This window comes from Monodon monoceros, unplaced genomic scaffold (genome assembly GCF_005190385.1).
Source record: "Monodon monoceros isolate NGI ecotype Baffin Bay Population unplaced genomic scaffold, NGI_Narwhal_1 Super_Scaffold_2, whole genome shotgun sequence".
In the NCBI taxonomy this organism is placed as follows: domain Eukaryota; kingdom Metazoa; phylum Chordata; class Mammalia; order Artiodactyla; family Monodontidae; genus Monodon; species Monodon monoceros.
In genome coordinates, this window is record NW_021703776.1 from 31,090,947 (window position 1) to 31,116,233 (window position 25,287).

A 25,287-nucleotide genomic window follows, 5' to 3' on the forward strand; every position below is an offset into this window, starting at 1 on the left:
TTGTATTGAAAAGCATTCTGTTATTACAAAAGTGCTTTCATGAAGGGTGGATTCTTTCATCCTGGTTTTCCTTCCCTTGATAGCAGTTTTTGCATGGTGTTTTAGAAAAGGTGATTTTTAAGGTTACGATAATGCAGAAAATGCTTCCATACATAGAACTTGTGCTCTTTCACCTTATGTCATAAAGGCTGTTCGTTTAGTTTGCAGTTTTTCCTAAGGGAATTCTGTCCAAGTTTCATTTCACCACTGAAAGAATGGACCAAACATTTCTATGACTCCATTTATAAAGGAAGCAGACTTTTCATTTACATTGATAACATTTCTCTTCTCAAATACTGAAAATATATAAATAGCTTTAATTATGCATTACAGAGATTTTTTTTTTTCAAAGCAGACCTTGAAATAAGGCTCTTAAATAACTCTTCTGATGGTTACACATTAATCTTTTATTTTTTGCTGGCCTAACAGTGTTAGGTAAACTGTTTATAATTATTTTCACATAGATAAATTAAAATAGTCCAGGAATGTGAAAGTCTAGATCAAGAGCTGTCATCTTGCTTCTCCTGCCATAACAAAGCTCTCAAAATATATTAATAAATTCATGGCTTTTTTGAATTAAATCACTAAATTACAGAACTGTGAAAGGAACCCCCCAGAGAACATCTGGTTTAGTGTGGTATTTCCAAAGAGGACTGTCTTATAAAGCTATCCAAGATGTACGGGCATCTCTCTGGGATTAAAGTTCTCTAGGGAATGAAGAAGCTTTCATAACCCTCCTTGAAAGCTTTTTTTGATAGTTATATGTAAGGAGTGCTGTAGAATTGATTATCTTGTGAAAATGCATCTAGAAATTATGCAGAAACCAGAAAATCAAGATAGCAATATTCCTTTTTAAATTATAAGATGATTTAATTATAAATAAGAAATAATTAAGTCAATCTGAAACCCATTTTTTAAAGTAATAGCATTTTGTGTTTAAAATACATAATTTGTAAACCCAAGTTATCTGGTTCTAATAAAAATGTATCTCCTCAAGAAAGAAAAGTCTCTGTTTAGGATCCTAAGCAAAAAACTCATGTTCACACAGAAACCAAAAAAATAGTTGAGGTCTCTTAAATTTCCTGTACTCAGTCCTACCGTTTTTTTGCTGATGCTATTATCAGTTGTTTTTTTAAAAATACATATGGCACCCACAGACAGAAGGAAAGACTCTCTCTCCAAGTTGGAGTCTATGGAAGCTTAGCCCGGTTGCTTTGGAGCCTGTGCTGGTGAGAAAAGGTAACAGGCTCATTCTCACTCACCAAATTAGTTAGCTCACGGTGCTTTCCTCCTGTGTGCCACCCCTGCCTGGCCACATCCCACAAGTGCCCTCTATTACACAGGGCTGCCACACTGGGGAGCAGAGAGAGATGGGGACCAATCCATCACACTACTGAATAAGCAGCCTCGGAGCAGGTCCAGAGCTTGCAGTGTCATTAACACCCTCTCTGCTCTAGCAGGACGATGTATTAAACACCGTGAGGATGACAGGGATGGAGAGAGAAGAAATCCTAGTTGGTCAACCTAAATGAATTTTCTAGATAACAGAAACATATTCCTTTAAGTGTCAAAACATTTAAAGAATGTTAATAATTTTTGTGTAGAAATTTCCCTGAATAATTTCCTTGCCTTCATAGTTTAAAGGAGCGTCCTTAACACTGCTGATCTAGTATTGATTAAAAGAACATCTTCAAGACTGGCCCATGTATTCGGCATTATCTCAGGTTATGGGCTCCATTAAAATCCTGACAAGCGAATACACGCTAAGGAGGACGGCTAGGATGGTAAAAGGATCTAAAACCAAAGTCAAGTGGGCCCTTATTAATGCTTGGCAATCTGATTCTACTTTCCTTGTCCGGTTGCCTCTTCTTTCAGGTCAGGAGTTGAGAAACCACAGCCTACTGCCTGTTTTTGTAAATAAAGTGTTATTGGAACACAGCCATGCTCATTCATTTACATACCGTCTCTTGCTGCTTTTATGCTAAAACGGGACACTTGGGTAGTTGCACCAAAGACCACACGCCCCACTGAGCCTAGAATATTTACACTCTGGCCCTTTACAAAAAAAAAGTTTGCCAACCCTTGGAACTGAAATGACCATTACATGCCTTCTTTTCTTATACTTCCAGGATCTTCTCACAGTCCTTACTCTCAGCTAATCACCTGACTTCTTATTTCTGAAATAGAGGCCTTCAGAAAAGAATTTCCTCATTCCCAGCACCAGATATGCTAACCTACTGGCATGTTCCCCCCGTACTCCACCTCCCCTCCTATTACAGTGAGTGAAATACTCATATTCATGTTTCTGAGAGTAGGTCTTTATGCTCTTTCCTTCTCAAGGACATTTCTCCTAAAAATGCCCTCTGTCTTGCCCACATCATCAAATTTCCCTCTACACTGTATCATTTCTAATAAAGATAAATGTGCTGGAATATCCCTCACCCTAAACAAGCAAGCAAAGCCCCCTGCAACATCACTCTTTAACTAGTGCCCCATTTCTTTTTTTAAAAATTATTTATTTATTTAGGCTCTGCTGGGTCTTAGTTGCGGCACGCGGGATCTCTTTTTGTTTTAGTTGCGGCAGGTGGTCTTCTTAGTTGCAGCATGCGAACCCTTAGTTGCGGCATACATGTGGGAGTTCCCAGACTAGGGATGGAACCCGGGCCCCCTGCATTGGGAGCGAGGAGTCTTAACCGCTGGACCAGCAGGGAAGTCCTAGTGCCCCATTTCTTGAAGTAAAACTCCTCTAAAGAGTTGTCTTTCATTCTCTGTTCAAACCACGTGAATAAGGCTTTTTTCCCCCCTACCACTTTTATTCTCAAAAAAAAAAAAAGTTACTTTCAGGGCTTCCCTGGTGGCGCAGTGGTTGAGAGTCCGCCTGCCGATGCAGGGGACATGGGTTCATGCTCCGGTCTGGGAAGATCCCACATGCCGCGGAGCAGCTGGGCCCGTGAGCCATGGCCGCTGAGCCTGCGTGTCCGGAACCTGTGCTCCGCAACGGGAGAGGCCACAGCAGTCAGAGGCCCGCGTACCGAAAAAAAAAAAAAAAAAAAAAAAAAAGTTACTTTCAAAGTCACCAGTTACTTTTGTTAAATTCAGCGTCAGTTGTTTTGAACTCCTTATTTGATGTTTCAGCTGCGCTGGATACAGTTTTTCACTCCCTCCTCCTTGAAACACCGCCCTCACGACTCACTGGGTTCTCCTCGTAGAGCCCCTCCTCCTTATTCTCATCTTCCCAATATCTAACTATTAGACTCAGCTCATGGATTTCTTCTCTGTTTACGTCACTCCATTGGTATCTTCAGTCCTTCCTCTGGTTTAAATACCATCTACATTATGATGACTCCCAAAGTCCTATCTCCAGCTTAGATTTCTCTGGACCTCCAGACGGCCAACCCGGCAGCTCCACTTGGATGTCTAATAAGCATATCCCTTACTAGATCTCCCCAAGTCTCCCAATCTCAGGAAATGACAACCCTACCCTTCCAGTGACTCAGGCCAAATATCTTAGAGACCAATTCTGCTAGCCCTTTCTTTGAAACAGATCCAGATTTTAATCACTTCTCCCCATCTCCACCACTACCACAAGATCCAAGCCATTTCTTGTCTGAAGACCGATCTCCTAACTGGTCTTCTAGCTTTAACTGCTTCCCCCCACCTTAACAGTGTTTTCTCAAGCCAGAAGACAGAACGATCCTGTTAAAATGTCAGATTATTCCAATCCCATGTTCAAAACATTCCTAAGTATTTCCATCTTGTTCAGAAAAAGAATGTAAACCTCTTACACATCCTGTAAAGAAGCTGCATGTCCTGGTCGGCTTCACCTCCCTGAACAGTCCCACCGGGCTCTCCCTTACTAGCTCTGCTCCAGCCCTGCTGTGCCCTTTGCTCTCCATTGAACATGCCAAACACACCCCAGCCTCAGGGCCCTTGCACTTCTGTTCCTCTGCCTGTAACATTCTTCACTTCCTTTATATCTCCACTCAAATGTCAACCAAAGAATCCTTCCCTGACATTTCTATCTTAATAACATTTCTCTGTCCCTTACCCTGCTTTGTTTTCCTTCATATCATATATTACCATCTGCTGTTTCATATCTGGATGTTATATAATCCACATCCCCTGGTGAATATAAGCTCCATGACATGTGGGACTTTGTTTTTATTATTATTGACCAGTGTATCCCTAGAACCTGTAACAGATCTTGGCACATGGTGGTGGTTCAAATAAAATCAGTTGAATGAGTGAGTGAATGAAAGGAGGATATCATAGATAGTGGTATTTAAATATTTGGAAGTTTGTCATATTGGATAAAAAATAGACATACTTTCAATTGCTTTAAAGGCAATACTAGTACTCATTGTTTGAAGTTCAGTGGTTTCAGCATTTTGCCTAGCATGATAAGGGACTTTCCAATAATTCTGGCTCTCCAGCACTGCACAGGCTGTCTTAAGATACACTGAGATCCTTGTCCTTGGAAACCTTGGAGACAAACTGGAAGACCACTTGTGAAGGATGCTGTAAACATAAATGTCTGACTTTGGTGGAGGAATTCCACTTGCTGTTCCATGGGAATCTGAGTTGGGCCACGTCAGTGATTTTGTTTGTTTGTTTCCTTCCTATTTGTTGGAGAAACTGCTAGTTAAGGTGATGTCCTTGCCCTTAGGAATAAATACTTAGTCATTGCTTTGAATGGAAAATTCCATTTTACTGATGCCCACTCAACAAAATGTGTGTCTTTAGTACAAACTGTTAAGACCCTGAAACTGTGATCACTTGCTGCCCCCTTCTCCATATTTGGTCATGTTGCTGGGTCCATTCGAATCCTATAGATTGTATAGCGTAAAACAAAGACTTGATAGTTTTGGCTGTTCCTGCCAAGAGTAACTTCTGATTTCCTTTTAGATCGTGTCCTGATATGTCAGTGTGAACCATTTTTGAAAGAATTTGAGCAGAAACAGTTCATAATGTGTGTGATGTAACCATTTTTTGTTTCTGATCAAAGTCCTAGATTCTCCTTCTTCATATTATTATTATTTGGTAACGTGGGTATAATAAAAAGTATGATGCTTTGTGGACCATTTCTCAGCCCTGATGAAATTTGAAGCTTTCTTTTTGCAGTTTATTTTTAATAAACTTTTCCACCAGATTTTATGCAACATTGGAGGTATTTTACTAATAATGCCCCATAGTAACTTTCCAGTTATGAAAACAGAAGAATTATCTTGTGATCTTCTTGTGGACTGTGAATTTGTACATGGAATGAGCTGGTGGAGCTGAGGAATTAGGAGGTTATGTACTGTTATTTTTAGTACTCTATCACTTCACCCTTATTGCCAGAGTAATTCCTGGCTAACTTTCCCATGAGTTTTTAACCTCTTGCTGGGCTTATGTAACAGGAAACAGGCTGTCAGGAACAAATAGTGGCATATCAGGAGCGCCCTTTAGTAGCAAATGATTTAGTTTGCTCTGCCTTTCACTCTCTTAAAGTAGACTGATAAATGATCTCACTTTAAGTCTTTTGGTGAGGCATTAGGTTAAGATACTACAATTTCAATTTTGGAAAGGCAAAATATTTTACCAAGACCATGATTTAATCCAGGCGACAGAGAAGATGAGTCTGTTATAAGGTGAACTTTGCAGTGGTGTCATGTCCTGGGACTGTGGATTTAAGTATATCTTTGCTTTTTCTCCAACTCTTAAGGCTGGGATGATATGCAAACTTCAGGAGAGAGATGATATCGGGCGAATTGAACTGGTCCAGAAGCTGGCAAGAGAAAACTGTCAATTTTTGCAGACGGACAAAAAAGAACAGGAGAAGTCTGAACATGTAAGCCCTTTTCCTCTTGGGGATGCGGGTTTGAAGGGGTGGAAAATGTTTCTGCCTGCTTGTATGTTTGAAGGAAAGAATATTTTATTTTAAGTTCTTTAGGTTTGGGGTTTTTCACCCCCCCCCACAAAGCATGCTTCTTAGTAAAAAATGACAACTACTGTAATTTTCTAAGCCAGTGGTTTTGTAAGAGATCTCTTCACAGAAGTAAATCATGTAGAAATATAAGAATGCATGGGAGCAAATATGTGGGAGCAAAGAATGCATGTCTATTTGATGGCTTTCAGGTTTGACTTGGGGAGTTTCACCCCATCAGATAGTTTGTGGAATAAGAGTTTTGAGAGAACATTACGATGTACTTTTATATTTAGCACAGGGGGTGAATCTAGTTATCAAACAAATGCATCCTAGGTCACAAGAGACAGATGAGAATGGACGAACAGTTTCTAGATGCTCACACTAAGTGAGAGAGTCAGAAGGGAGTTTTCCCAGTGTCTTGTGAGCGTTCGTGTTCCAACGAGAGTTATATTGTTTGGATGTAGCTCAACTGGAGGAAAGGGACGCTCTGCTCAGTTCTCCTGAAAGCAGTTATTCAGATTGAGCCTTAGAACTGAGAACGCTCCCGTCATGCTAGGGAGACAATGGGACCGCTTTCTTCTGCTTTACATTGTTGTCTGTTGACTTCTTGCTGTTGTTTGTAAGGCTTCACTCTCCGTGCTAAGCTCTCCAGGATTGCTCATGAAGGGGAAAAATTCCTCAGTGTTTATGAACATCTCTTTTCTCTGACTTTAATTTTTTCTTGGAGTTTTATTTTCAACCCTTTCCAAGGGGGAAAAATATTGTTTCGTGCTTTTTCTGCTCCAAGGCCATCAGTAGAAAGGCCAGGGATTTACTGAGCTGGAGAGGAGGTGAGAAGTCCAAGGATGGCACGCTGTTTAGTTTGATGACGGTAACGCATCTCTAACCATTCGGCAAGTCGTTAGCGTCGGTGTCTCAAGGGGGAGAATAATTAGCAGTTTCAAAGCCTTGTGATTGCAATGATCTTAGAGGTGACCATTGGCTTTAAGTGCGAGTGGAGGTCTCAGGAGCCTTCACCTCGGTAGGTACTACTGAAAAGTTAAGGGACTTGTTTGAATTGTTAAAAAGCACCCTGAAGGTTGACTGCATGTATATCTAAGACTGACCCCTAACTTCTTCTGCGTCCTTAGAATAGTTGAATATCCTGGTTCATGTCCTAAATTTCTCAAAACAATATTCCTTTCGATTCATTTTAATTAGAAGAGCAGTAGTTTTCATATGCTACATTTTATTGATTTCAAGGTGCACTTTCCTCACACATCTTAGCATGTCCGAAATCAGGATGAGTCTTAAAGTTGATGATAGGAAAACATGTCCTAGTTTAACTGGGAACATTTTTCTTTCTTAGTGGTCCTTAAAATGGATGACATAGTTTACAATGGATTGCATACTCAATTCAGTGGATCAGTGACAACCTGAGGGGAGGGCGAGATCTTTTAAAATCAAACCAATAGGAGATAGAGTACCACTTGACCAAGATGAGAAATCATCAGCCTTAGGCCACAGACAGCTTTATGGTTATTAAAAAGGTACCTGTGTTGCCTTTGCCTTATTAGTTGAATCCAGAATATTATAGTTACAGCTAATGAGCGTATAATACACTCCAAATGTATAGTAACAGAAATCTGAACTCGCTGCTCTTTATTATAAGGACTTTTACCATGAGACGGAAATTTAGTGGTGGAAGGTTTGCTGACGGTTTGCTTACGTAACTCCGCTGGCGGTTGTGTACTTACTAGTCTCTTTACACCTTCATTTTAAGATTGTAAAAGAGAACACTAAGGTTTTTTTACTTCTTGCATCAATGTCATAATATTGATGCAATAACAGCTCTGAAGTGTGTACATTTCTGAGAGGAAAGATGATGTATCAATAAATATTGGAATGATGGCCTTTTCTGTGTAGACTTTTCCTACTGAAGCTGAAAGTCAGGAAAGGTGACTATGAAGGATCTTTCTTCCTTAGTGATAAATACAAACTTAGCCATTTTGTGGTCTCCCTCCTGCCGGGTGACACCGTCTGAACTGATCAACCCTCAAGGCTGAGACTTCCATAGTACTCTACCAAACAGGATATTTGATACTAGGTGCTTCTACTTTTTACAATAATTTATAAGGAATAAAAATCATCTGGTAGCTTTTTTCACTCTTTTATGCCTTAAGCACTCGTTATAAAGGCACCTTTGCTTGCCCACTGAATTCACAGTGTCCATGAGATGAATGCAGCATTTTCATTTTTCCTGCCCTCATTTTCTCTTTGATAGCAGTCATCTGTTCTTGTTCATGAAAACTCAGTTATAACACACAGAATATACAGAGGAAATTGCAGTTTACTTAATGTAAACCCGGTCTGCAGTTTCCTATTCTTATAACAATAACGACCAAACCCTAGAGTTACATACAGATTTCCTTTCTTTTGTGATTCTCAAATGCGTCAACTACCTCATCTACCATTCCTGGGCCAAAATTATTTAAGTGCACAGTGGTAAAATTTGAGTTAGAATCCCAGTTGCCTATTGAGCCATTCTTTTCACTAAATGACTTTGTTTCTCCAGTCCTAGAATGTCACATCCCCTTTTGTACATGTATGCGAAAATGAGACAACTATTTTGAGGTACTACTACTGCATAGAGATAGACATGAATTTGATGGAATAAAGCTTTTGTTGCTGGTACATCTTGTTACAAATTGAAGGGGCTTCGAGATTTCTGAGTGGGCATAGCTAATATCTTTTTCAACTGGTAAACGCCATGAGTAGGTTATAAATGGATGCAATTAGAGAAACACTTGACTCTGTGCTTTTGCCAAGGGGCTTCTGAAACTTAAAAAAAGTTAAATGTATAATTATCACAAGTTTCTCAGCAAGCACTTAGTTTTCCTATTTTATATTAACAAGCTGTAGGCAAAATTAGCCAGCACTCATTCCTAAGTGTTGAAAATTCTGTGAGAACTTTAAGAAGGGGACAGAAATGGCTGTTTCTTATAAACATTATGAGAGTGAGATTAACATTTGGCCATTAATTCTCTAAAGAAATTGCCTCTTATGTGGGCATCATATTTTCTAGGCTTAATTCTATGATTATATCCATAGAGGAAGGGGCACGTGTTACCAAATGGGGACTTTTGAGCTTGAGCTTGAAGAATGACTAATGGTCATAGAAGGGCAGGACAAGGGAGAGCAGTTTAGGCAGAGGGACCAGCAGGAAGGCACATGAGTTGAGCCCTGGGCAATTCTTGGGAAATGAGGTGGGGTGAGGTGGGCTGTAAGTTGTGAAAGACCTGGCAGCCCACTCTAAGGAGTTTAGACTTGCCTTTCTGGTAAAGGAAAGCCATCAAAGAAGGGAAGTGGCATAATCAGATGTGGTCTGTTTAAGATCTCTCTGGCATTGGTTTAGAGGAAAAATTGAGTGGGGAACAGGGAAGTGTTGGAGAGAACCCTTAGAGAGCTATTGTTGTGAGTCAGGTACGAGATGTAAGCCTGAAGCAGGGTGGCAGCTCTGGGAAATGAGAAGACCACAGATGTTGAGTCGTTTAGATGGTAAAATTGGCAGAATTTGATAATTCTGCCAATTATCAATGGGGGATAATGGGGGAATGTGTGTGCTAATTTATACTAAGCAGTTTTTGAATTTGCTATTACGGTTTCCTGGTACAGACATGAGAAAGTTCTGTTTATCACCAGAGTGGTTGGTCACCTTTGCCAAAAAGCTACATAGACATTTACCTTGTTTTGTTGTCCTGCAGTGTGTTTCAAGTGTCTGAGATTTATTGCTACAGAACACTGTTTATCTCGTTAACAAATTGTTTGATGGAGTTTCTGGCTAACAGTATGGAGACTACTTCTTCTGAGACCCAGATACTTGGACAATACCTTAAGCACAGAGAATCTCTGGTAACCTCAAAATGAACTAAATTATTTGGCCAAAGCTTTGGCATTGGCTGCAATGATGTGTGTGCCTCCTTCAGAACTAACTGTGATTTTAGAGATGCTCTCCTAACCCATAGTCTGAGTTGGTGTTTCTATACTGTTATTCTAGAATACTCTTGGTCGTTTATTCATTCAGTACACCTTTATTGAAGCTGATGTTGTAGGGGATCCAGAAAAACCATGGTGGTTCCTACCTGAAGGAGTATAAGTCAGGTTGTGGAGAAAAGATACTGACACAAATAACAGCAATACAAGGAGGCAGTGGTGATAATCCCCAGAGAGATACATGGGTGTCAGAGGAAGAAATTACACCTGGGGAAACAGGATTCTTTCTCATGGCAGTGGTTGAGTTTGATGTGGACCTTAAAGTAGGTTTTAGGTTGGATTTAAACAATCCAAACTGAAGAAGAGCATTCCTGGAGGAAAGAATAGCATTAGAAAATGCACAGAAATGTCTAAAAATACAAGGTATTTTTTGGAAAGCGAAACCATTCTGTCACCAGGGTACCAAGAATGGGGGTAAGGGAGATGGTGACAAGGATTCAGGAGATGGAAAAGTTAGTGAGAAATGAGATTGGGACCAGACTGTGGAGGATTTTGAGGGCTGAGACGTTTCACTTCATTCTAGAAATAATGAAGAGGCATTGACTTGTTTTGTTAGTTTTCATAAGAAAGTAGGATGAGGGGGCCCTTCTGTGAGGTAAACGATATTATTTCAGTGTGATGAGTCAGAAAGCTGAGGCTGGTGAGTGATTAAGCAGAGCTGGGGTAAGTGTGAACTCAAGTCTGACTGCCCCTGGGTGGCATCTTCTCTCAGCTGTCATCACCGGAGGGAGGCCTGGTAGGAGGACAGGAAGCTGAGATGACAAGAATCATGATAGTCCTGAGAAAGAGGCACCACTAGGAGGACAGCCCTGAAGGAAAGACAGACGGCTACATGTTGAAGGGATGGTGGTGGTGAAGTGTGGGAAGGAAAAATGAAAAGGGAATGCTAAGCTACTAGCTTATTTTGAGTCCTAACTTTTTAAAGTGTATAAACTGTTCACATTTAGTATCTGTGAAATAGCTGGATTAAAGTATACATCTAGATGTGGGTGCTGTTTAATGGCATACCGCCGCACTGTTTACCAGAAAACCGAAACTCAGTTTTTCCTGAAATGTCGTTTATGCTTTGTAGTGTATTAACCTGTAGAGTAGAAATACTAACAAGCAGCTCCTGAACTTGACTTCCTAATTTCCAAACTGCAGAAATGAAGGTCTGTAAAACGTATGTGAGAGCCGTGCTAAGTGATGCTTTCCCTGGGGACCCTGTCTGTATACCTCCCTCTCCCCACCCTGCTTTCTTCAGTTCCTTTGTTATGTCTGGGGACCCACCCTACTTCCTTCCCCTTTTCCAATTCACTCATGAAATATGGGTGGGAAGGGGATTTTACACGTTCTGAAAATGAATCTTGGCATAGCCTGCTGCCAGGGTAGGGTCCCTATCTCTCAACTTCAACCGGAATTTCCTTTCCCCTGTTTCCTGCAGCCTCATCCTGGACTCCTGCTTGCGTCAAAGGGTTTGCTGGTTGTGGATTACTAGGGCAGAAGTGGGTTGGAGTATTCTGGCTACCGCTACTCTTATTGCACACACTAGAAGTTGGTCTCTGCATTTCATTTGGTCTATTGCTTAAAAAAAAAAAAAAAAAAAAAAAAAAAAGCAGCTTAATATAAAGTGAAAGCCCTCTTTATACTCTACGTGAAATACTAAAAGGAAATGGTTTTATCATTCTGTATTCAAACTTGCATTATACATCTAAGCGAGTAAAGTTAAGACCAATCATGGCATTATTTGGAGTTCACCAGTAATTTAGTTTAACCAGGAAACTAAAGACAAATAGAATGTTATAACATTATTGCTTAGTATTGAAAGCCAGAATTCAAATGTATTAGGCAAGTCATAATATATTAAGTTGCCCACTGCTGAGAAATTCTGTGTAGAAACCATGTATTTTTCTTAATGACAAAATCCCGACTTTGTGTTGGTTTGGTACTAACATACATACCTTTTTAGAGGAAATAGGCTTCCTTGAGCGAGTTGTTTTGGTTCATTTTTAATCTGGATTAATTTGGTCACAGAGTAACCACGAAAGTGATAGAAGATAGGTCTTGCCTCCAAGAAGTTTACAGTCTAGCTGGAGAAACAAATTCACACTTGGAAAACAAGTGAACCACACATTTCCCAGGCCTTCAGGGAGAGGGAAATACCTCTGGTAGACCTATTCACAGTGGCAGCAATCCAAAAAGAAGTTCTCTGTTTTCAAAAGCAAGGTTTACAAGTTTGGTTCACTTTAAATTCTGCTTTTGTTTCGTTTTTTTCCTTCCGGAAAAATGGCAGCCAGTGGACATCAGTGCTGTGCTCATGCCACCTGGGGGGCCATCTGCCCATTAGCTGGATTTTTAGGTTCTCACAGAAAGCCCACTGCAAGTCTCAACATTTTTAAAATATTAGTTTCAGTTTTTAACGTTTTTAACATTTTAAGCGGAGAGGGACTTGTCCTTATGATACTCATTTATTTTTCTGAAAATATTCAAGTTTCTTTTTTAAAGGCCCAGTTAAGAAAATGGATACTGTCTCAGTTAGTTTGATTTATCAAAGCCATATTCTCAGTGGATCTTGGATTCCCTATGGTACAGATGCTGCTCCCCAGGTTTATTCATTTCTTCTACTTGTAAAAATAAAATAGCCATATCATCTTTAGTATGTCTAAGAAATCTTTAAGGTGAAATATTGAAAAATAGGTTATTTTTCTTTGACTTTTGTTCCTCTCAGTGGTGTACCTCACTCCAGACCCCTGGCAACCTTATATTCTTTTTTTCTCTACCCCTATCAAGGCCTGGTCTGCATTAATATAGCAATATTAATACTTTGTAGGTTGTTGTCTGATCAGGTAACACTAGAAATCTTTGGTGGTTTGGTTTCATTTGAATTTATAATGGGTGCTTTAAGACAAAAGTGTAGAGAAAAGATGCACAGACAGATGGACAGTCCTTCACGGAGAGATGGACAGTACTTTATGACAACTGTGTACCACTGAGGCTCAGAGAAGTAAAACATGGAGACATCAAGGAGTATGGAGACATAGGTACCAACATACATTGTGCCTTGATTCCCCAAAGAGTGCCCTGATACATCACTGCTTTTGGGGAGATAACGCTGCAAGAAATTCAGAGGCTGAGTTCACAGTTACCTGCATGCTAAGTTCCAGGGTGCTATGGAAGCTTGTCACAGGGAGCTCAGCTGGTCTAGGGAGACAAGCATGTGTCCCTGAGGAAGAGAAAGAAGAGAAGAGAAGAGTCAGAAGAGCTCCCAGGAGAAGTGAGGAAGAATGGGCATCCCAGGCAGCGGAGAGCGAGCATGGGTGAGGACAGGAAGGGCCTGATGCAGAGAGAGGAGGATGCAGCCCTGCAGGCAGAACTAGTGGCTGAAGCCAAGGGGTCAGAGGGCGGGGAGGGCCAGAGGATGCAAGGCATTACCTAAAGGCCTAGCCAAAAACGGCGTGCTAAGAGCGATACAGAGCTTTTGTGAAGAATGTAAACAAGAGAGAGAAAGATGATTAGATGTGAATTTTTGAGATTCCTATGCTGCTGTGTGGGGATGGGTTTGCTAGCAAAGAATGGGTCACGCGCGCACTCCTTTCAAAGCTTTCTGACTCTCCTTTCCTCATAGTCCTCTCTTGGTTTTACTACATAAAACAGGAACCAGCATAAACAGTAAAGCTTTGCTGTGAAGACAGAATGTCCAATGATAGCTCTACTCTTAACTTATTAAATATACTACATCATCATTTTTCTTGAAAAAATTGACTGATTCAGTCCTGCTTTTATAGAAATGAATTTTGAACTTGCATGTAATGTGAATACTCTCTGTTAATTAACACCCCGCAGGCATGTATGTTCACATTAAATGTACTTACTCTGCTGCACGATATTTGCTGCACATTGATTCAGCCAGAGTTTGGTGATTTCTGAGAGATTCAGATACTTCAGTTGATAAAGATGAGGAAAAGAAATTTATAAAAGATTTCCATGTGGGATGCAAAGAACCTTTTTTTCCTTTTGCATTGGGAAGTGGGTGGAAAGGAAAAATTCCATCTGGCATACAGCAGCGCTAGATGTTGTTCTAAGATGGCAAAAATAGAAGATTGCTGAAAATATCGTAACAGAACATAACAGACTGTGGGTAAATGTACAGTACATATTTTTCTAATAAATCATGTTAAATACCCGTATTTTACTTAAAACATGACCATGTTCTTATTTGTCGTTACATAAAAATTTGTCTTTAATTTTTAAAAAAATCACCCACTCCATTACTGTAGCAAAAAAAGACTTGTTTGGGTCCGTAGAAGTTAATGCTGTCACACTTAGGTTTACCTGGGATAGGTTTTTGTGGCCTTTTTCTTTCTTTTTTTCTTTTCCAATCTTTCCCTCCTGTATTAAAAAAAAAAAAAGGAGAAATAAGATATGACATGTCTGTTCATTTATTGTACATTCCTAGTAACTAAGTGAACAAGGCTCAACAATTTTAACAAAGCCTTGTAAGTATCCTCTTTGTTCAGGTTCCAGGAATGGCTGGGCATGATTGAGGTGAGCTGAGTCAGGATAAAGGATCAGGGGCTCCTCCAGATCCAAGAAATAAAGAGAGGGAGTGAACCACAGTTAAGAGGAGCAGGAAGTGGCTCGGGGGTAGGGATCTCTAAGGAAGGTCTCTTGAAAACTTAATGAGTCACAGAAGCATATCTTAGTGACCTCCCAGGTGGGGGTGGGGTGGAAGGTGTCCAGGTAAAATTTGACCCTGTGAGATCAAAATCACACGGATGACTCGTTAAACCTTGCTTGATCTTGCCTTGGGTAGGATTTATAGAGGCAAAACAAGGTTTATATTGATACTCTTGTGCATAAAGAATTCTAATGACCCCCAGATGGTACAATGCATAATAAAATCCCAAACTGAATTTTATGGTTGATGGATGCTATCACTTTCTCCCTGCTCGGTGAACTTACTGTTACTACGAGTCGGGGGATTGTGAGGATGTGTTATTTTTTGCAATCAATCTGAGTATCCTGGAGTTTTCCTATGATAATCATAGGCATTGGAAAGAACTTTTTTGATGTGATGCGTCTTCATTAGGTAAGAAAAAGTTTCACCCAGAAACTGGTACCTGCTAAATAGGATTATAAAGAGTATCCTCTGAAATGGGCAATAAGTACTTTACACTCCATTAATTCTGTCGGAAGTTCATTAATCACAAGAAGATTTTGAAATATTTCCATTGATAATATTCTTCTAGTAAAATGTGTACCTTTTAGCCTCTGTTATCAGAAGCAAAAGATCATTAATTAAAATAGTCATTATCAGAGATCCTTCAGGTTTGTTAGGGAAAGGTGTAACTCAGTCTTTGTGCTTTTAACTCTTTGTGTTTCTGAAGGTATATGTTGTGGGACTCTAATGGAGACTAGCCTGACTGAAATGACCCTTGCTCCAATAAAGCATTTCTGCTGAACTACTTCTCTCCTACTAATTAGCACTTATCCCATCAGAAAATTAACACAGCAAGTCCTGAACACAGGCACGGTTTTGTCAACAAAAATAAATGGGAGCATTCAGTGCTTCTCATTAAACACTCATAGGGAAGCACAGATCTAAAAATGATCTCCGTGTTAAAACAGTACTCAGGTATAACTCTAAAATCATGGGAACCGAGAGGGTAATTGAAGGCATGGAGATAATACTGTCTCCTCTCGTAATTTGTATGACTGGAATTTTAAAAGATGTGCATGAATAGAACTACAGGATATGGAATGGCAGGGACAGAGCACGCATGGCCCAAGTTGGTGCTGATTTCTACCTACAAGTTCGAGGTTAAGGGGTACACCGAGGTGGACAAGGGAAGCTTTTGAGCTTAGATGAGACAGAATTCTAACTAACCCTTAAAATCCAAGAGAAGAAACTTTGGAATAAAGTAGAGAGCCAATTTTATTCTGATTGTCTTTTAAGGAATATACCTGAATGCCAGATGCTTGCGGGCGGACACGTTTCATGACTCGTTGAACTGTTAAATGCCATTTCCATTGTAATTTGTCAGTCTCATCTGACTTGTATCCCAATTTTAAGTAGACCCCACTTCTGTCCCAAGTCAGTAAATCTCCAATTCCTGTCCTTCAGTATTATTCATACTCTTGGCATATGGAGGAGATGTGCAGAGACCTGAGAAAAGTTCGCCACACCCTGGAAAAATCCTTCTTAATAAAGATCTGACCGGCCCTAGGTGTAGGCAACATCTGCAGCGGCTTATTCCCCTGGCCCCAGCCTCTGGTTTGCCGTTCCTGCCTCTGAGCTCTGACTTCTGCTTTTAGGTACCACACCTAGCTATGCCAGAATCTCCGGGGAAGAGTGTAGTGAGTTTTGTTGATCCCGTTTTGGCCTAAACCTAAGTTTTGAGAGGGCTCCACTCCAGAAGAAAAGCCAAGACTGGTGTCTTTTCCTTCTGAGTGATGGAGCATGGCAACTGCAGACCTCCCGGTCTGGGGGACCCTAGAAAGAAAAGAAAAGTTAGGTAGCACAGGCCTATGGAAGACTCAGAGGGAATTAACTGTGCATTCCTTAGCTGGATATGGTGACCCACCGACTCCGGGGAATTCACTCACTTACCTAACTGCAGTGAGGTCTTCAGACAGACACCAGCGTCCCTCATCAATCAGACACTTAGCTTCTCCATCATTAGAAGTTTATTTCAGATTCCCGTGTTTGAGCTCATACAGATGATTAGAAAGAATCCTACTCGATGAAGATGGAGACAGCCAGATAGCTGTTCAGCTTGCTGCTACCAGTAGTGGCTATTCAGCCATGGCACATAAAGTTGACTTTGTCTAGGGCCTAAATAATTTTTAATTTCAGTAGAACTTTCTCCTTTTCATATATAGAGCAGATTTTTAAAGTACTTGGCCAAGATTTATTCTTGCCTATATTCATTGAGAAAAGCATTTGTTAAGCACTGATGAACCAGGCATCACACACAGTAGAACAGAGACATAAGTGAACAAGATATGATTTGAGCCCCCAAGCCACCCACTGTTAATGAGGGAGAAAGATGAGAAAACAAAGACACGAGAGTGAAGAAGGGCGATACGCAGACAGAAGAAAGTAAGGGGTGTACTCTGAATACGGTGTTTGTTTCTAGAAAATTGTTTCTTTGCCTTCTGGTGAGGTATTTGCTAAATTAAACATCATCTCTTTTACTTCCTGGGTTCTGACCACGTAAGGACACAAATCATAAATGGCAAATATCACAGATCTCATATCTAAAGAGAGTTACATATTGTTGGTGTTTACCATTTTCCTCTCTCCCCATTTTCTAGTTACAAAATATATTTTAATTAGAATACTGTATATAGTTCTTGTCCTGTTTTACTGATTGAATTTGTTTTTGAAAACATGCTTCATTCTTGAGGTTTATAGGTGTTTGACCAGAACAAGGCAATGCCAGAACAAGGCATCAGGCAACTTGCAGGAATTTATAGCACATTTCTGTTAAAGACTGTTTAAAATTGTTCTACTAATAGTAAAGTAATACGTGCCTTTTGTAGAGAATTTAGAAATCATAGAAAGCTACAAGGAAGAACAGAAAAATTTAGTGAGAACTAACTACGATTTCCTCTCGCCTTCCCAATTATATCAGTGTATACATTATGAGGCTTTCCTTACGTTTCCATAACATACTTCACTTACTTACTCTTCCCATTTGGGGGCAAATAGGTTTTCAAATTTTTGCTGTTATAAGTGATCTGAGATGCACATCTCTAAAAAAATCTTTATGTAAATTTATATTTCTTAAGGATAAGTTCCTAGCTGAGTAATTACTACTCACAGGTATGAACTGCATTAATCTCTTTTATGTTTTTCGCTCAGCTACGCTCCATAAAGCTTGTTCCAGTTTTCCCATACATTAGCACTACATTAAAGTACTTATTTTGTAATACCCTCACCCACATTGATTATTACGATTCTTAGAAGGAGAAACGAAGTATTCTTGTCGGGCTGATGGCAAGGACCAGTATTATCTTGTTCAAATTTACATTTCTTTTCTAGTGAGGTTGAATACTTGCAATTTATATCAATCCAGTTATATTTCTTCTGTAAATAATCTATTCACCTCCTTTGCCCATTTTTCCATTGGGATTTTTCTTATTGATTTGAATAAGCTTTTTATATGTTAAGGACATTAATCTTTGTAATATTTGTTATATGTAGTTTTGCCGAGTTTTTTTCTTATTATTTTTATACATATATGAGCAAAACTCTTGATTCATGTTTTTTTAATTTCAAAAATCACCTTTAAAATCAGAGAGTTCTTCCGAATTCTGTGGCTAGATACTCAATTTTATTTTCTTCTATTTCTTCTAGAGTTGCACTTTTCACTCAGGTCTTTCATATAGCTGGGATTTATTTTTATAATGTAAAAGTAAGGTTTCTTGATTAGTTATCACATGCAAATTTTTTCATATTTTCAAACTTTTACTGTTTTGTTACCAGCATTAAAAAATCCATTTTATTCTTGATAAATTGAAATTCTGTTAACAAACTCCCTACAAATTAAATATATTGAGCACGAATTTAGTCAGTCATATTACCTCTCTGAGCTTCAGTTTTCTCATCTATAAGGGTAGTAGATTGGACATCGACGATTTCTTCTAGCTCTAAAATTCCTGTCTTAAATTGAAGACCCGCCCCCCTCCCCCAAATTCAGCAGCATTCATACTTCTGAGTGTTGAACACTTTGGGGGGAAATGTTGCCATTTTAAAGTGGATACCAGTTGATTATTCAGGAGGTTTTGAATAGCCATCTTTTACTCTGATTGACTATGCCTATCAATGCCAATAATCATTCTGTTCTTTTATGTTCTAAAAATACTCCTGTGGCTAGAATTTCCAAAAATTTACTTTTTGTGAAATGCTGTTGGTATGGACAGATGGTGATCTAGCATCCTGCTAGAAGTATCCCTGCTGTCAGGGTGTTAAAACCATATTTCAAGTCATGTCATTAAATATTTGGAACTGTTTTTCTGAGTTCAGAATGTCCTGAGCAGGACTGAGATATAAAACTCCCAGATAATGACAAATTAAAAAAACTTCCAGATCTTACTGCCTTGAACTCCTAGAAATAAGTATAAAGGAGTCTATTTATTTATACTGGCTAAATTCATTAACCGCTATGCACAGCCTAGCTCCAAACCACTGTTTTTTTAAAAATGCAAATTTATATCTCTCCCCCATTTCTCTCTCATAAAGAATATTTTCTCTTTGAGGGTAATCTCCATGTTTTCTTTGAACTTTTACCCCCAGTGTCTAGCGCTAGGCTTTCAATCAATATTTGCGGGCCTGAATTCGGTCAAGAGGACAATTGTGAGTGATTTGAAATGTTTCCCAAGTTCAAGCACTCAAACCGAATCTCTGCAAAACCAAAGTTGTATCTCTGCAAATCCAAGGTTTTCATCTCATCTCCAGGATTCCGGTTCATTGGAGATTTAAAGTTTTAAATTGAAGGGTTTTGTACCATGGGGAATTAACCTGGAAATGGCAAGCAGAAAGGACAGGGAGGTTCACCACAGTAGTCAGTTTGTAACTACAGACAAGCTTTTGGGAGAATACATACTTGGTAAAGAGTAGACACAAACTTTCAAACTTCAATGAGTCATAGTTTACAAAGCAAGGCTCTTACTGGGGCAGGTTTGTATATGAGGATTTCAATCCTCTTTGGCATCCCAAGTGCACATTAATATTCAGGAAAATAGAAGATTGTTTTGCTGTTCTTTATTATCAAAGTACTTCCATTTCTTTTCAATCCATTCCTCTCTTCCCGCACACCCATCCTTCACTCCAGAAAAAGAGGGAGAAACACCTACTCCATTGCAACCAAATTCATTTTTGTCTTTTTTTAACCTTCTCTCTTCCTTTTTACCTTCTAATTTTGTTTGTCTCTCAAATAATTGTACCAATATTCCATTGCAGTTTAAATTCCCTTAACCTGTTTTAACACCAACTTTCTGTGGCTGTGCAATAAACCAAGAGCGACACAGTCCTACCTTTCTCCCAATCTTGTTTCAAACTGTGAAATAAATTTCTGAGATGGTTCCTGCTGAGACCTAAGGCGTGCCTCTCTAAAAGCACCAAGGAATGTGCAAAACATGAAAATACAAGAGTGTTTACTTAAGATGCTTTGTATCTCCTTGCTTCCATGCCATGTGATCTTGCAGTTGCTACGGTAACTAGGAATTTTTCATTCCATAACTTGTATAAGGACTGAGGCTGCCCTTTTTATTACTGCTCTGCCCTCTCTAAAGTTACACATGCACTCACGTGCGCACACACACACACACACACACGCACACACACACACGCGCATATTCGCAAGCACTCACGTGTAAATGCACATTTATATACACACAAAAGAGACTTGGAAAGAGTTCCTTGACTTGAAGCATTCCCATTTTCTAGGTGTATTACTTTACACTTTATTCACTTTCAATTTAAAATTTTTTTCCAGCTTTATTGACGTATGATTGACAAAAGTCATATATATTTAAGGTGTACAATGTGATGTTTTGATATATGCATACATTGTAAAATGATTACTGCAATCAAGCTAATTAACATATCCATACCTCACGTGATTACGTTAGATTGTGTGTGTGTGTGTGTGTGTGTGTGTGTGTGTGTGTGTGTGCGCGCGCGCGGTGAGAACACTTAAGATGTACTCTCTTAGCCAATTTCATGGATCCAATACTTTTTAAATTTGAAGAATATTTCCACTGGGTCTGTTCACAGTTAAGAGCTAGCTTTCTCAAGTTATTTCAATTTATAAATTAGATCTTTACTTAATCAGGACGCATTTCCAAACACAACTATGTTTCCTATAAGAGGAATTTGGGAGGAGAAGCCAATGCCATAGGAACTAGTCAGGGGTGGCTATCAAGGGCTGCTGTTAAAATCCGTATTGTCCTCTTTTTACTCAGATTTTAAAGGCTTCTGTAAAACTGCTGCTGTGAATTAGTCAAACCCCAGGTGACAAGTATATCTGCAACTAGTACGTAGAAATTTTGTCCGAGTCATAATTTGCCATAGGTTTTCATCTCATCTTTAGGCTGCTTGAGGAAAGTGTCAATATTGATATTTTCCCTTCAGAATAACTTCATAAGTGTGTCACACACATATACACATACACACACACAATGATATAAGAATTCTTGGGAACTAGAAGGTATTTCTAAAATTTATATTTGTCATTTCTGTAAAATTTCCTAGGAAGCAAGATTTCAGATTTTTTGGTTGTTTTAAATCTCAAGTAACATATGTATTGTATGTTTAGGGCCATCAAGATATACCAATATGTACAGCTGATTCACTTTGTTATAAAGCAGAAACTAACACACCATTGTAAAACAATTATACTCCAATACAGATGTTTTAAAAACAAAAGATATACCAATAATGCGAAGTGGAAATAAGTGCTGTTCCCAGCACTAAGTTATCTGAGTTTTTTGCAAAGTGGCCGAATCTGTCGTGAACATATCGTGCAAACTGTCTGCATGAATGCTGTGGATTGATGGAATTCACAGGTTCAAAGTATTGATAGACAAAGTTTTTTTCCAGTGACCTCAGTATGTTAGGAAATGCTTAATGATCTAATTTAGAATTTGAAGGCATCCTCATTTCTTCTGAATTACCTTCTAATAGGCCTCTGTCAGATCATATATGCACAAGGCAGTGCCCTCAGTTGCCCTTTGACCTAGGCTTTTTGAATCCAAGGGGTAAGTCTTAGTGACTTCCCAGCCCAGCCGAGCCTTTGCATTTTCCCGTGGGCCCACTAACCAGGGAGAGTGTATGTAACTCTGAGTCTTAGCAGAATGAAATAACCACCATATCTGGGACCAAGGGGCTGCAGAAGTGATGGAGTGCAGCAGCCTCACCCCGTGACCACGGCTGACATCACGCCTTGCTTGTTGCTGCAGGTGTTTTGTCTTGTTTATACTTTAGACTTGCTGATGCTGAAGGATATTGACTGCTCCCTTGCAGATAACCAGGAACCCCGCCACAAAACTAGGGCCTTTTAAGGCATTAACTAACTCTTGAAATTTCTCCTTTCTACCCTAGCCTACTCTCTGAACTGAGTCCCTTGGAACCTCTTCCTCCTTGCCTTTGCCGACCTCTCTGTCCTTGATCTTGGGCCATCCCAATGTCTAGAATCTGTCTGCTCACCCACCATTCACCAGGCCATTCATTCATTCATTTAACAGACAGTGTCGTTCTGGATGGAGGGACAGCACAGAGAACAAGACAGACCAAGCCCCTGTTCCCATGCAACAGATATCAGAGTGGAACTTGTCCTGCCATTTCGCCTTTCTCTTCTCCTCTCTATCCCCACCCACAATCTTGTCATCAACCAAGAACTTCCATACTGGATCTAGAGGACTTTCTGGGAAAGATTTAATAAAATTTAAGATTTTATGATAAAAAAACAGTAACACCTGTGTGATTTAATAACTCTCAAGGGTCACATGGGGAGTGTCGAGTATGAAGCAAAGTGTAGGATCTGAACCGTAGTAAACTGATGTAAATATTAGACCAGAAAGAGTGTTAAGAAAATAAAACGTACAGGAATTAGATTAAGTCAATTAGGGAGATGCTAATATAACCTACCCTAAAGCTATTAGGTGTTTTTTGTTTTTTTTTTGCTGTACGCGGGCCTCTCACTGTTGTGGCCTCTCCCGTTGCGGAGCACAGGCTCCGGATGCGCAGGCTCAGCGGCCATGGCTCACGGGCCCAGCCGCTCCGCGGCATGTGGGATCTTCCTGGACCGGGGCGCGATCCCACGTCCCCTGCATCGGCAGGTGGACTCTCAACCGCTGCGCCACCAGGGAAGCCCAAGCTATTAGGTTTTTGAGTTGTTTTCCTGACAGCAAGGTGATGGACTCCATGACCTGTATGGTGCCATCTAACTTAGTGATAAACTGACATAAGCTTCTCTGGAAACTGGAAGGACAAGTTTGCTAGATCATGTACATTTGCATCCCCTCCTCCATTCTCACCTCTGCTCTGTGCTGGTTGGCAGTGAGACCTGACCCCCATGGACCTAACCCGCCCGGATCTCTTGCCTTCCATCTCCAAATGGGGCTTGGGCAATGGGAGGGGTCATAGGAGATCAGAGTGTAGAAGGAGACGGGGTCAGGGTGTTTCTTCCTACCTTGTCCTGCTTTCTGCTGCAGTTATGGCAGTGACGGCACCCCTCTGGGACTGCAGCTCCTCCTTGCAAGCCTCTCAGTTACTTCTCCAGCTCCCTCCCAATGGGATCCAGTACTCACTCTGACTTCCTCTTGCCCCTTCAAGCCCAGGGGTGGTTAGTATCTCCCTTTGCTGGTCCATGGTTATCTCACCATATTTTGGTTAATTTTATCAAACCTACCCATACTTCTGTAAGTAGTCCCTCCATTAAACACTTTCAGAACCCTTGCTGAGTATGCCTCTTTTCTACCAGTATCCAGAATAATCCATCAAGCTAATAGCGTATATCAAAATATACTTGTGATGGAAAAACAGTGCCTGTATTTCGGGATATTACCTTCTATCCCCATCTCCTCTCCTCTCTTGTGCAATAGGTTTACTAGCTGAAGTTGGCTTCAGGATCAAATTCCTAGCCTTGCCCTAATTGTAGGGTTCTTAGAAAACTTGCTTTACATGATAATTATTAGAGGCAGTAACATTTAATAAATACAGTTCTTTTCTAGCAGCCAGAACTTTCTATCTAGTCTTGTGTACTCGTTTTTCTGTGGGAGTTTAGTCACGTTCCGTAACAACTTTGTGTTTGCTTTCACACTATGGAAGTCAGACTTGACCTAGATTTTGTAAGCTTGGGGATGATGAATTCTATTAGTCCTATTTAGGCGTTAGTTTGAGTTATTAATCACAATATGTGTAGGAATTTTAAAAAGAACTAATTATCATTATTTAAATACTCTCATTCTGCCAGAATCATCTATACAAACGATGTGTTTGCCGGGCCAGAACTTTGTGATATGGTAAATCTAAACCACTACTCACCTTGACACATATCTTGCTTACTTTGTCTTTCCCTTAGCTGCTCTCTTAATCAGGTCTATCTTGCCAGCAATATCCTTTTTACTTTTTTTTTTTTTTTTTTTAAAATCTGTTTTCTTTTTTTTTTTTTTTCCATGAGAATAGAGAGTCATGAGATACATTGTCAGCAAATTCTGTGAAGGTTGTTCTCAGACAAAATTGTTTTTGGCCAGAGGAGATTTTTTCTTTCAGATAAGTATTCCAGTTCTGCTGTACCCACATTTAACGGTACAAGAATAGATGCAGGCATTGGTGGTTTGGTTTGCTAAGCTGTGTGTGAATTTCCATAGGACAAGATGAGGAGAGATCCCTAACCACTAAATCACATGCCACTTTCCTATTTAGGAGAGGCAGCACTTTGGGCTTCTGTGAAAAAAGTGATGTCAAGAGAACTGAATTCTGTAGGATCTAAGGATTGGAAAAAAATGCCGAGGTTATCTTGTCCAGCCTCACTCACTGAAGAACCATCTTCACTTGTCAATAATGTTATTGACAAGCTCTGCTCCAGTTTGAGACAGAGCTCATTCTGCCTCTGCCATCAGTACTTCCTTAAATTGAGCCTCCATCTGCTTCCTTGATATAGCCACCCATTAACGGAAGGTAACTTTTCTAGAACATCACAAGTAATCCTATGGCACCCTATCCCACAAGGCAGGGTAGTTCAGAGAGTGAAAATTTCCTGCTGTGGTTTCATTCTCCCCATCTTTTTGTTCTTAGACATTCCAGCTACCCGAACAGTACCTCAAAGGGTGTGTTTCCCAGACCCCCTTGTAGCTCCTTGGTGCAGAGTCCCATGTATTTTGATCAGCAAAGTCCTGTGCCCAGAGGCTCATCACAGCCCTGTTTTGTTTTGTTGGAGGTAAAAGTTGCATAGCATAAAATTAACTATATTAAAGTGTACAGTTCCATGCCTGCCCAGTGCTTGAGCCCATCAGGCCGAAGGCAGCTTATGCACTGGACGCCCTGCTAATCTTAGGCTGCATGTCTCTGGGTACCCAAGTTTTGTGGGCATCAGATCCCACTGATCCCTGCCATGTTTAACTCTGTTCCTGCCAGCACTTCATTTCCCTCTTGCCAGGGGTATTGAGCTCTGCCCTGGCTGAGCTTGCTTAGCTGTGGTCCTGAGACTACGTTCGGTCCTTGGCAACCCTCTTCTCCTCTTGGAACTCAGCATGACGTAGACACACCTGTTGCCTCATCTGCCAAGCGGATTAGCCTGCTTTGGCTGCCAGCACCAGGG

The 25,287-nt window shown here is 40.1% G+C and overlaps 1 protein-coding gene across 5 annotated transcripts in view; it reads left to right on the forward strand.

The window, feature by feature from the left end:
• The window catches only part of RAPGEF5 (Rap guanine nucleotide exchange factor 5), a 223,346-nt gene that overhangs the window by 114,359 nt on the left and 83,700 nt on the right, over positions 1-25,287 (forward strand). For all 5 annotated transcript variants that reach the window (XR_003795161.1, XM_029233224.1, XM_029233225.1 and 2 more), the window contains exon 9: positions 5,744-5,869. Coding sequence is in view for 4 of the 5 variants with exons in the window: in XM_029233224.1 (XP_029089057.1) it covers positions 5,744-5,869 (126 nt within the window). In the remaining variant the exon portion in view is untranslated. The remainder of the gene's footprint in view (positions 1-5,743; positions 5,870-25,287) is intronic.